The sequence below is a fragment of the Equus przewalskii genome, chromosome 6, assembly GCF_037783145.1.
Source record: "Equus przewalskii isolate Varuska chromosome 6, EquPr2, whole genome shotgun sequence".
NCBI classification, from domain to species: Eukaryota; Metazoa; Chordata; class Mammalia; order Perissodactyla; family Equidae; genus Equus; species Equus przewalskii.
The window spans coordinates 12,455,398-12,467,637 of NC_091836.1; the positions used below are offsets into that span (position 1 = coordinate 12,455,398).

The 12,240-nt window shown below is 35.3% G+C and overlaps 1 protein-coding gene across 8 annotated transcripts in view; it reads left to right on the top strand.

Annotated features, from left to right (window-relative positions):
- CEP126 (centrosomal protein 126) overlaps positions 1 to 12,240 on the top strand; it is a 71,012-nt gene that overhangs the window by 36,586 nt on the left and 22,186 nt on the right. For 6 of the 8 annotated variants that reach the window (XR_011540807.1, XR_011540805.1, XR_011540806.1 and 3 more), the window contains exons 5-6: positions 4,201 to 4,399; positions 8,024 to 10,178. Coding sequence is in view for 2 of the 8 variants with exons in the window: in XM_008543707.2 (XP_008541929.2) it covers positions 4,201 to 4,399; positions 8,024 to 10,178 (2,354 nt within the window). In the remaining 6 variants the exon portion in view is untranslated. Of the gene's footprint in view, positions 1 to 2,948; positions 3,031 to 4,200; positions 4,400 to 8,023; positions 10,179 to 12,240 lie in introns of all 8 variants that reach the window. The other 2 variants (XR_011540809.1, XR_011540810.1) reach the window with 2 other exon arrangements.

The window sequence follows — 12,240 nt, forward strand, 5'->3', positions numbered from 1 at the left end:
ATGTTCAGGCCTATAGTATTGTAAATACAATCCCTTTTAGGGTCCAGGGGGAGTTGAGGGACAAAAATTTCCAAATCATTTAGTATAGAAGTAATTTACGTTTTTGTATACAGGCTTTCTTCACTCTCAGGTTTTTTTTCTGTGTAGCAGTTGTTATCCTTTGTGTTATCAGATATTTTCAATTAAAAGAGCACTTTGGGGGCCAGCAGGGTGGTATAGTGGTTAAGTTCCCAGGCTCCACTTCAGCAGCCCGAAGTTCACAAGTTCAGATCCCAAGCGCGGACCTATACATTGCTCATCAGGCCATGCAGTGGTGGCATCCCATATACAAAATAGAGGAAGCCTGGCAGGGATGTTAGTTCAGGGACAATCTTCCTCAAGCAAAGAGGTGTGGAATCTTCCTCAGTGAAAAAAAAACAACTCTTTGTACTATGAATGAAAGGATGGACTTTTTTTGTTCAACAGTGTATAGTTCCTTGAAGTCTTAGAAGAGATAAAGTGTCATAATAACTTTGATTTCTCTATAGCAAACAAATATATTATTGTCATTATACCAAATCTGTGATAGGACCTTAAATAACATACGTCATCTTTGTTTTGTGAGAAATGACCTCCTTTCTAAACTAGAATACATAGTTTTTATTTGTTATTGCAATATACTATTATGACTGTGATGTCATGGTACCTATATCTGTCTGGGTATACGTACACGTACACACATATAAGTGTTATGTATTTGGAAAACGACAAATGTATACAATATGTAGAGAGAACACTATGGTTCACTTACTCCAAAATTGAGCTTCTGTCCACAGGTAACTAACAATATTAAATAATGTGTGAAAATGCTTTGTAAACTATAAAATGCTGTACAAACATGAAATCTTGGAATATTAAAGATCAGGTATTAGGCGAATAGAAATATTTATATGTGCTATTTATTGAAAATATAATTAAGCTACAAATATTGATAAGCTATTGTCACATTAAAAATACATTTTCTGTGGAGTATAAGCCTAAAATGTGTTAAAGAATAAAATAATGCCAAGAAATGGGAAGCTTCCAAGGAAGTAGAAGTATATCAGTACTCATAAATGATTGTTCTAATGTGGAAAATATTAATGGTAGATAAAAATAACAAGATGTTGGTAATGTGATAATCTAAAAAAGAAAAAAAATGTTTGAAAAAATCGAGGGCACTCACTGCTTAAGCCTCAAGAAAAATCAGAGAATTTTGTCCATATGAAATGTCCATATGAAAGTAGAAGCAGCTTTAGGAAATAATGAAATATAAGAATATTAATAAAGGACTAACACTAAAAATGTAAGTAATCGGCCTTCCGTTGCAACCAAATCCTTATCACAAGGATAATATACTTGACCCTTCTGGTAGATGTAGAGTAAAAGAAGCTATATTTCCTGCCATATTAAATTTTTATGCTTTAAGGTGGTGATGTTAGATATCTATCTCCAATATCCATGTAATTTGTGGTGAGACAATTGATCCTGAACTACGTGCTACCCTGAGAAATCTGGCCAGAGCTGAGCAGTGATTTATTTGACCTCTATTTGACTTTTGTACTAGTACTTCAAACCAGATTTTCTGGACCATATTCATTATCTGTATGACTATCAGGCTTCTGAAAGGTGAAAATATTTTAAGAGCAAGGAATGAGAAAAGGGGAACCTAAATAAGCTATGTACATTTCTCAGCCCATGTGAGAGGACACTGGTTGAAAAGAAGAACATCATGCATGGACCCTCAGGCCAAAAAAAATACGAATCAAAAGCCTAGAGGCAGCCCAATAAACTAAACAACCATCTTAATAAGGCTGTCTTTCTACCTGCCTGTCCAAATGCTTTTCCACCTGTGCAGATCCATTCCTGCCTGTCCAGCTGTCTCCACACCTGGCCCCTACTTACCTGATCAGCTATCTCCTTCACGGGCCCCATTGCTATCCCACCATTCCCAAATTCTTCCTAGCTATCCAACTGTTTCTCCTACCCGCCAGCCCCGTACCCTGCCTATCCCTCCCTCTGTCCCCTCTGCTCTTCCAAAGACCTTTTTACCAGCCCCGTTACTGTCCTCCCCAGTCAAATATCTTCCTCGCCCTCCAGCCCCAGTTACTTCCAGCTTTTCTAGCAGTCTCCCTCGTCTACCAACCCCAGTTCCTTCTGGCCCACCTGACCATCTACCCCACCCACCCCAAAGTTCTCCAATCACTCCTGATTCTGACTCACAGAGCAAGTTATTTTACAAAACTTTTAGACCCAAACATTTCCTTCCAGCACAGCGTTCTACCCCAGCCACTCTAATGCCTGCCCTTGTTCGTCGTTCCCTTCCAGCTCGACTGGTTGTTTCCCCAACCCCTTTGGAAGCTCTCCCTGTTTTGAAGCCTTCCTGTTTGTTCAGTCATCCCCCTCATCAACCAGTCCCCACTCTTTCTTATATCACTCCGTTGCCTGAACATCCTGCTAGTTTAGATACTTTTCAGTCAGACCAGCAATCTGTTCCACAAATCACAACATTGTCAAATCTGCCCCAGGCCTTTGTAGACCATCCATCTGCCTCAGTTCTCTCCTGTCCACCTCCCTGTCATTCTCCATCCTCTTCTTTGTCTCTGTCTCTTTCTACTTCCACATCCTCTTCTTCACCCTCTATACAGGCTTCTTCCTCTTCATCCATTCTTTCCTCCTCTTCACCTTCCTCTTCTACTTCTCCATTTTTACCTCCTTCATCTATCCCTCTTTTTTCCGCTCCTTTGCAATCAGCTCCCTCTCCGTGGTTGCCCCCAACATATTTAGATTTTCCCCCTACAATTCCTCCTGTATCTTCTTCCTTTATGATTTCTTCTTCCTTTCCCCCCATGCTTCACTCTCCCTCTCTTTCTACCTCCCCATCTCCTTTTATTCCTATCCATCCCTTCAATCCTCCTCACTGGGGGAAGAAAGTAGAGAAGAGAAGAGAAGCAAGTGGAGTAGAGAAGAAAGAACTAGAGAAGAAAAAGTTGAGAGACGACAACTTTAAAGGTAAATAAATTGAGTTTATTAGATATTTTGTAGATTTAGCAATATTTTGTTTGGGAAGGGTGATTGAAGGGAAAAGGACTATGTAAGAGTAGGAAAGCCTAAAAGGAAGAGAGAGAAACATCCTCTCAGTGTTCAGGAACTTGTGTTAAATACCTTCTTGCCCTCCCTGATCTCCTTGTGGTCTCAAAAGGATAGTCAGGAATCTAGTAATCATTGACCTTGACTATTTCAGTCTGTCCAAATAAAGATATATATGGGTATTGGAGATAGGTATACGTCACATGTGGCCATGTGTCACCTTCCAAAATATTTTCATCCTCATTGAATTGGGAATAATTCAAATGAATTGGGAGTAAATGCACTTGGGATTCACACTAAGGCCCTAGTCAGCTATTTGATATACCTCATCCCCATCCACCCTGCCCTGCAAATCTTCCTTTGTTCTTTGCTTTTCACTTTGTACATACACTGAAATGTAACATGCTATAAGTTTCCAGAAGATGCAAAATTTTAATAGAAGCTGATGTCATCCACTGATAATTTTTGGGTGGCACTTTTGCACACTAAAAGTAGACTCTGCATTAAATGTATCCCTTCTGTGGCATGAAAACCATGCTTATGTTTGTGGTACACCTGAGAACAAATATGTACACTCTCCTCCATGGAACAAGATCCAAGCTCCCAAACCTAGTAAAGTAGATGGAAATTCCTGACAAGCAAATTTTCTATTTTCTGTCTGCTTGAATCTTCAACTAATTCTATTAGCATTAAAGGAATGCCTACTAGCCATGACACTGGCCTCTGAACTAATGGGTAATGCAGCATATTGTTATCCAGATAGGAATGCTCTTAAAGAACTGAGGACTGACTCTATACATCTGTAGGAATTCCTTCTACATTTATCCCAAACAATAAAGGAATAGGACTTAATAATCAAAGTCATGAATAATTCCTACATGGAGGTGGAGTGCTTTATTGGCACTATAATCCCACAAACATTTTTATTCTATTGTTGACTGCCTTAATTCCCATTCTAATATGTCTATATATTTCTCCAATATCCTTATATGTGATTATCTGGACATATACACACACATATTACCTGAATGTAATATATATATAAAGAAGTTTATTTAAATGTACTAAACATTTTTTATGTATGGTTCACAGAGCTATAAATAATGCCTTGCTTTCATCATTGTCAAAAAATGATCAGAAGCATCAGAAACATCTCTTATCCAAAATCAATTGTGATAAAGAAATGAAGGAAAACAGCAGGGCAAACTTGACTGCTAACAAAGATGTGTTCCAGCTTAAACTGGAGGAAACTCAGAAACTCCTAGAAGATCAGCATCTAAGCAGTTTGCAAGTATGAAACTATAAATATTTTATTAATATTTTAATATCTGGTAATAATTCTGTCCCATTTTTGCTGTGTTCTCCACTAAAGACATGTATGCCATTAGCCAAGGTTAGGATGTGGATGAATCAGTAAAAATTCATCACAGATACAAGAGAAATAATTTTTTAGTTTTTCCCTTTTACTCATTTTTCTCTCTGCTTCCTCTATTTTTTTCCATCATTCATGCTTAGAAAAATATGCTTTATGACTGTTATTTCCTGACAAACATGAAAGCTATTTGAAAGTACAATGTAATATAAGTATCATTGTTAGAGACTGGATTATACAAAGCAACCTGAAAATTGTAATCCATGTGGATATTAGATCCTTAATGAAAATATGGCACAATTAGCTAGAAATGGTGTTTCTATTCTGTCTCTAGCCGGGAATTTATTTTGATATTTTCCCACAAACAAGTATAGATTTCAGCTGATTTTCCTGAACTGTTCATGTACTTTATTTTTCATGAGTAATTACACATATTTATGAGATTCTTAATAGGCCAATATCAGGGTTAAATTCTTAACTTTGGCCTGATTTAGCCAACAACTGAGCAATAGTGGCAGGCTAAAAAAGCAAAGCAGGAGAATTCTTCTGGCTATGATGAAGTGCTTTCCTGCCATAAACAACTATACTTATGAATAAGATATATGAAACAAGTGTTTTTAGACATTAGACAACAGAGACTGCAGGTATGATCTTGAAATAAAGGGAAATAAATGAAGTAAGCCCTATGATCACAAAGGCTTTTTACCTGGACACGTTCTCTGGACAAGCCTCAAAAAAATCCCCAGGTAACCCAACTACCTGTCAAGAAAACCCTGAACACTCTCTTAAAGAAGATTGAAATCTAAACATACAATATAATGCTTACAGTGTCCAGCATTCAATCAAAACTTGACATGTATAAAAAGCAGGAAAATGTGACCCATAGCCAGGAGAAAAATTAGTCATTATAATCAGACACAGAAATTACAGAGATGATAGAATTCATAGACAAGGATTTTAAAACTGTTTTTATAAATATTTTCAAGGAATTAAAGTAAAAATGAACATAATGAAAAAAGTTATTTTTTAAAAAACTAAATAGACCTTCTAGATCTGAAAAACATATCTGAAATGAAAATTTCACTGAATGGGCTTAACAGTGCAGGCATTACAGACAAAAAGATCAGTGGACTTGAAGACATAGCAGTAGAAATCATCCAAATTGAAGGGCTAGAAGAAAAAGACTGGAAAAGAATTGACAGAATGTTAGTAACCTGTGAGACAATATCAAGCAACTTAACATACATTTAATTAAAGTCCCACAAAGGAAAAAGGGAATGTTTAAAGAAACAGTGGCTGAAAATGTTTTAAATCTGATGAAACTATAAATAAACTGATTCAAGAAGCTCAACAAACTTCAAGAAAGACAAGTGTGCTCGCATGTTCACATGCACACACACACCCTGACCAAAGGCATTTCAAAATTGAATTAAGCCAGAGGGAAAAAAAGATACATTACATGCAGGTGGACAAAGATAAGAATGGACCACACTAACTTCAAGCCAGAAGACAGTGAAATAACATTTTTAAAGTTCTGGGGAATAAAAACACTACCAACCTAGAATTCTGTATCCAACTAAATACCCTTCTAAGATGAAGGCAAAATAGGCATTTTCAAACAAACAGCTGAACACCACTGCAGCACACCAGCGTCTGCACTATAAGAAATGCTTCAGAAAGTTTTTCAGGCCAAAGGAAAATGATATCAGATGAAAACTCAGATATATAGTGATGGAAACCAGATTAGTGGTGGTTAGTGATGCGTAGATATTGACTACAAAGAAGCATTAGAGAACTTTCAGCAGATGGAAAGGTTCTATATATTGTTTGGTAGGGTGGTTATGGGCGAATAATTTGTCAAAACCCATCAGACTATACATTTAAAATTAGTGCATTTTGTTGTAGATAAGTATACCTCAATAAAGTTGATTTGAAAACTAAAACACAAAGCATGTTAAGTCCAGTGCAGTTCATATCAGTAACTTACAAGAAAAACTTGAATTTGATCATAATGTTTCATCTTTTAGTGGTGAGGAAAATTCTGGGGAGAAAAAAGTATAGTTTAGTGAAATCAGAAGGTGCTGAACTTCTTCTGAAGTGCTTTGGAAGATGAGGCCGTGACAGACCTACGCAAAGAGAAATCTAAGAGCCATGGACATCACACTTATGTCTACAAGGACCTTTTAACCCAGATTTCTACATCTCACTAGATGCAATCTCAAAGGAAGCTCTTCAGGCCTGGTTTCCTTATCATTATCAATTAAAATAACTCAGTTCCAAAAATAGACGTTAAAGGAGCTGGGCTTTGTTTTGTTCTCTTAATTAGGTTAAGTGACCATCACTTTAAAAAGACATCACAGTACCGAAGGATGTGATAAGCAGGGGGAAAACGCTAGTAATATCAAATTCTCTTGAATCATTTTCAAAACTTATTTCACAATAATATATCAATAACCATTAACTGTACAAGCAAATATTTTTATTCTGTAACTGATTTCCTTGATTGATTTCTTATTTTATTTTCTGGGCTAGAAAAATAATAAATGTTTGTTTAATACCAGAATATTTAAGTTTTCTAAAATTTTTGAAAAATCTTGAGGAACACTAATTTTCTTTCCTTGAGTCCATTTAACTTTTTGACTAGATTTTCAGTTTAAAGTCTTGAATTTATTTCTACATTTGTGATACAGATTAATGTATTCTAGATATGTGTGAGAAATTAGAAATATTTTTAAATATTTACCATACTTTGAAGTGATCGTGAAATTTTATTAAATACTGATAAGTGCCATGAACTTTCATTGAAATAGTTATAGGAATGTCTATGGAATTCATGGGAATTATTCCTGTGCTGAATCTCCAAAAAGGAGTCATTAAAATCAATTTTTCTCAACTTTAAATACATATTAGAATTACCTGGGGAATTTAAAGATAATAATCCAGTACGTGGACCCCATCCAAGTACTAAATCAGCAGGATCCAGGCATAGATATTTTTACAAAGCTCCTTACATGATTCCAATATGCAGCCAGCACTGAGAACTCTACTATATAGACCATAAGATTAACTTTTATAAAACGATGTAGCCCTACCACCTGTCACAGAGCTTTTAGTCATAGAGCTTTTAGGAGCCTCATTCACATCCAGTGGAGGTTTCAGGAAAAAATACCATCTGTAAATAACTGTTTTTCATAATTTCACATTCTGTTATGAAACCTTCAAGAAACTCCATACTCTGAGTGGAATAGCAATAGCAAAATTATTTTCTAAGCTATACCTGTGGCTAGAATAACTGGGTAGTTACTTTAGGTGTAAAAATTAAGGCAGACAAACTTTATTGTTAAGTCTTTGTTAGTTCCCTCTTTTTCACCCTGAGGACTGCTCCAGAGATATAGATTATTTATATACCTACAGCGTTTATAGTCATTTTACTCTATTTTATACACCAAGGAGAATTGGACTCGGTAACAATGGTGTGTTGAATCATTAATTTTGGCATTTAAAAATTTCTGTTATAAAACAATGTTCTTTTTTTTCTTTCAGAATTTTTGTGATGAAGTTAATCAGATAACAAATTCTGAAACCCTCTCAAGCGTAGACAGTCTTGAGGCTGGGGAACATGAAGAAATATATTTAACACTTAATAAGGAGCCTTCCACATCAGTTCAGCAGAATTCTAGTTTCCTCAAATCAGCAAATCTGCAATCAACTGATCTAAGCTGCTTTGATGAAGATAAACTGTCATTCTCTAAAACTCAACATATAAATAATTGGCTTACAAATTTAGATGATCCAAATACTCAGATTGTCACATCTTGCTCAGATATTTTTAGTAAACCTAATGCTCTACCTTCCTGTGAATGTTTTAATAGTAAAGAACAAACTCCATCTGCTCTGAGTAGAGCTGTGGAAAGAGCCACAGATACTGCTAATAATTCGGTAGCCTTTGTATATAGTCCACCTACATTTGTTCAAGATAAAAAAAGTGAAAAGACCTCTGAAACTAGTACTCTGAGGACAACTGACTCCTCTTCTGAAGCATTCAAAAGGGAAAGACCATTAGTTACTGACAGCCCAACGTTTAAATTCAGCAAAGCCTGGACCACTCCACATTCTCTAACCCAGGAAATGGCTACATTTTCAGACGAAAAGAAATATTCTGAAATAACTCAAGAAAAAAGAACTACTTCAATTCCTACTTCATTTGTACCTGTGGCAACGCCTTTAGTTTTGCCATCTAATAGACAATCAGCTAGGCCTTTACCAAACAGCAGTATACAGATAAAAGAAATCGACCCAGTGCAGTGTTCTGATAAGTTAGGGGAATTGAAAGATGTTAAAGATGAAAAGATAAAATATTTTAATTGTAATAAGGAAGAGTTGCCTTTATTTTCAAATGACCTTCAAGCTGCCTATATACCTCACAACTCTGATTCAAAAGATAAAAAACAGGAAATAGCTGAAACACCAACGTCATTGTCTAATATGATATCTAATTGTGACTTAGTTGCCCAACACAAAAAAAAGAAATATGACATTCATGAGAGAAATGGGGTGAAGTTTCTTAAAAGTATTTTAAAAAAAGAATCTAAGTACGAACATGATTGTTTTAAGACACTAGTTATAAACCAAGGCTTTGAGTTAGGAAGTCAAAAAGCAGCAGCTATCAGAGATAGTATTGAATTAACAAAAGAAAAAGGAAAAGGTGCAGAAATTCCAAAGACTATTAAAAAACTGAGATGGTTTGATGAAACTGGAGATGCAGAAAAAAATGCTGAAGATAATCATTCACTGAAGAATAGAACAGGAATATCTCAACAGTGGTCTCAACCATTCCACGCTCAAAATGAAAGCGGTACTGCCAACAACATAATTAGTGTTCCTGCCTGTGCTGTAAATTCTGCTGATAGAAAAAAGCCCAAAGATGATTCTAGCTCTGAAAATGTCGCTGCTTTAGGAGGACCTGGAAGAGACTATGTGCCTTTGAACTGTTTTATACCTTCAGATTATAACATTGCTGAACAAGCCTGGCCAGCCTCAAAACAAGAGGAAAGTAAATCCCCTGTATATAGTGGTGATTCTAAAACTCAGAAAGCTAATCCACAAAGAGGTGGAGCAAAAGTAGTTAGAAGAACAAGATCTGCTAAAGTCCAATCAGCCTTTATATACACGAACAGAAAAGGCACTGTTATTCCACCACAGTCTGCAAGCAAAGCCAACACATTTTTACAAGCTCAGGGTAGATTAATTGTACCTCATCCCCCTCCTAAATCTCCATCAAATATTAGGAGTCATAAAAATATACAAGCATCTCAATGTCAATCAGTAAGGTCTGAAAATTCTCAAAACATTATTACACATAACTATTTAAATTCAAAGCCTGTGCTTCCAACAGAAGACAAAGTGAATCAGTGGAATCAAGAAAGTAGTCTTCCACTCTCACGTGTTTGTTCTGACTTAGACACTGTGATGCCATCTCTACCTTATTGTTCTTCTGAGTGCCAAACTTTAGCAAAAGTAAATCATTCAAATGGCACTCACATGGTTGCTCAGCAAGATGGGACGTTACATTATACCCAAAGATGTCCTGTTTATGAAGAAAGTCATCATTCTGTGACTCTTAGAACTACTAAAGAAGAATCTGTTCCCTTGTGGAAAAGACAGTGTAATATTCTGGGTCAAAATGAAAAGGCTGCTGGTAAGAATAAATTTATATATTTTTATAGACAAAATATGTAACTTTTTAAATTCATGTGAAATTTTTCTTACTGAGGTATGGCAATGTGTACCTTATAGATATTAATATTAAATAATAACAGCCTTATAGAAATAACTTATTTCCCTTAATATTGTACCCTTGTCTCTCTAGTAGCTGAAGGTTTTAAGAAAACAACCCAAACTTTACTCAACTAAAATTAGAAAGTTTTGCCAGCTTCCATTTTTTCCATGACTTTTCTTGTTCGTTTAAAAGAGGGAGAACAAAGAATAGGGTCTGATTCTTATCCCACATCATTCTGTCATTACCCCAATATTATAGTCAAAATTTTATCAAAGTAAGCACAGAGAAAAATATTGTTTAAATTATTCTAAATAGGTGAATAAATGTGGTTATAGTACTTTCTTTTATTTTTCTTTAAACTGTTTGTTAAACTGAATTGTTATAAGCTAACAATAAGTGTGCCTAACCCTCCCCTCCTCTTTCCAAAGACTGGCAGTTCTACTTTTATCTGTTATGTATGTTGGTTTTCATATGGAGAAAAAATGATAGCATTCCTATAAAGATTTTTTAAAATTAATTCTCTATAGAATGCCATTGCCTGTAGTTGCTGGTTGAGTCCTATAAAGCTACTTTCCTCTGAGGGAATTGACAAGAAGACTAGAAATAAATTTTCCTACTAGTAGGAATTAATTGCCTATTGAGAAATAGATAGGACTTGGGAAAAAATCATAAAAGCAACTCTTTTCTTTTCCCAAAGGTATGAATAAACATTAAGAAGGTATAAAAAGAGAATTAGTTTAAAATTTAATATTCAAAGTCTTCTTCAATTAGACCATGAGATTTTAAGGACAAGGGACCTTTTTTGTAATTCATCACTGTATCCCAAATCCTAACAGTACCTGGCACTTAATAGGCACCAAAACTTTTCTTGAATTGAATGGACACAAGCCATATTAGCAGATGGGAAGCTAAATGCGAAGACTCTAATCTAAAAATCTTCAAGACTTATCTACAAAAACCTTGAGTTTAAAAAATTATTTCTTTCACTAAAGGTTTCATTCTCCTTTTATTCAGCCATTTCACAGTGTAACTTAAGTTTTCATACTACTTCCAAAAAATGAAAGCATCATACAGATTTGATGTTCTAAAGTAAAAAATGATAAATAAATTATGATGGTTACCTTTTTGGGGTTCCTAATCTATGCAGGTTACAGTGCTAAGTGCTTTACCCTTATTGTCTCCTTTAAACCTCACAACAAGCCTGAAAAGTAAGCATTTTTTAAAACCCCATTTTGCAAAGAAGGAAATAAAATTGCCCAAAGTCAAGAGCTAGTAAATAGCAAAACTGATATTTTAATCCAAATATCTATGGCTCCAAGTCTAGGGCATCCTCCCTTACTTAAAGCAAACTGATTATGGACTTCAATAATATCTACAAAATATCTTTACAGCAACACCTACATTAGTGTTTTATTGAATAACGAAGGACTGTAGATTAGGTGACACATCAAAAAGACCATCACCAATTGTTTTAAAGGCAAAACATTTGAATAGGCTTTTTACAAAGGATAGCCAAATGGTCAATAAACATATGAGAGCCTCAATCCTCAGGAAAATTCACATTAAAACAAGTAGATGCAACTCCACATATATGAATGGCTAAAATTTAAAAGATACAATACTAAGTAAGTGTTGGTAAAGATGTGTAACCCCTGGAAACACATATCTACTAAAGTTGAACATATGCATATTCAAGGACCCAGCAATTCCAGTCCAGGAGATTGTGTGTGTATGTGTACATGTGTCAGAAATTCATTCACATGTAACCCAAAAGACATGTACAGGAGCTTTCTTAGCAGCTTGATAACCAGAACCTGGGATTATCTCAAATGTCCTTCAACACTACAATATGTAAATAGAGTGAAATTCCATGATTCATTCAATGAAATACTGTAATGAAATGAATGAGCCACTAGTAAGAAAGAGTAACATGGATGAATCTCACACCATAATATCGTGTGAAAGAAGCCAGTCATAAAAA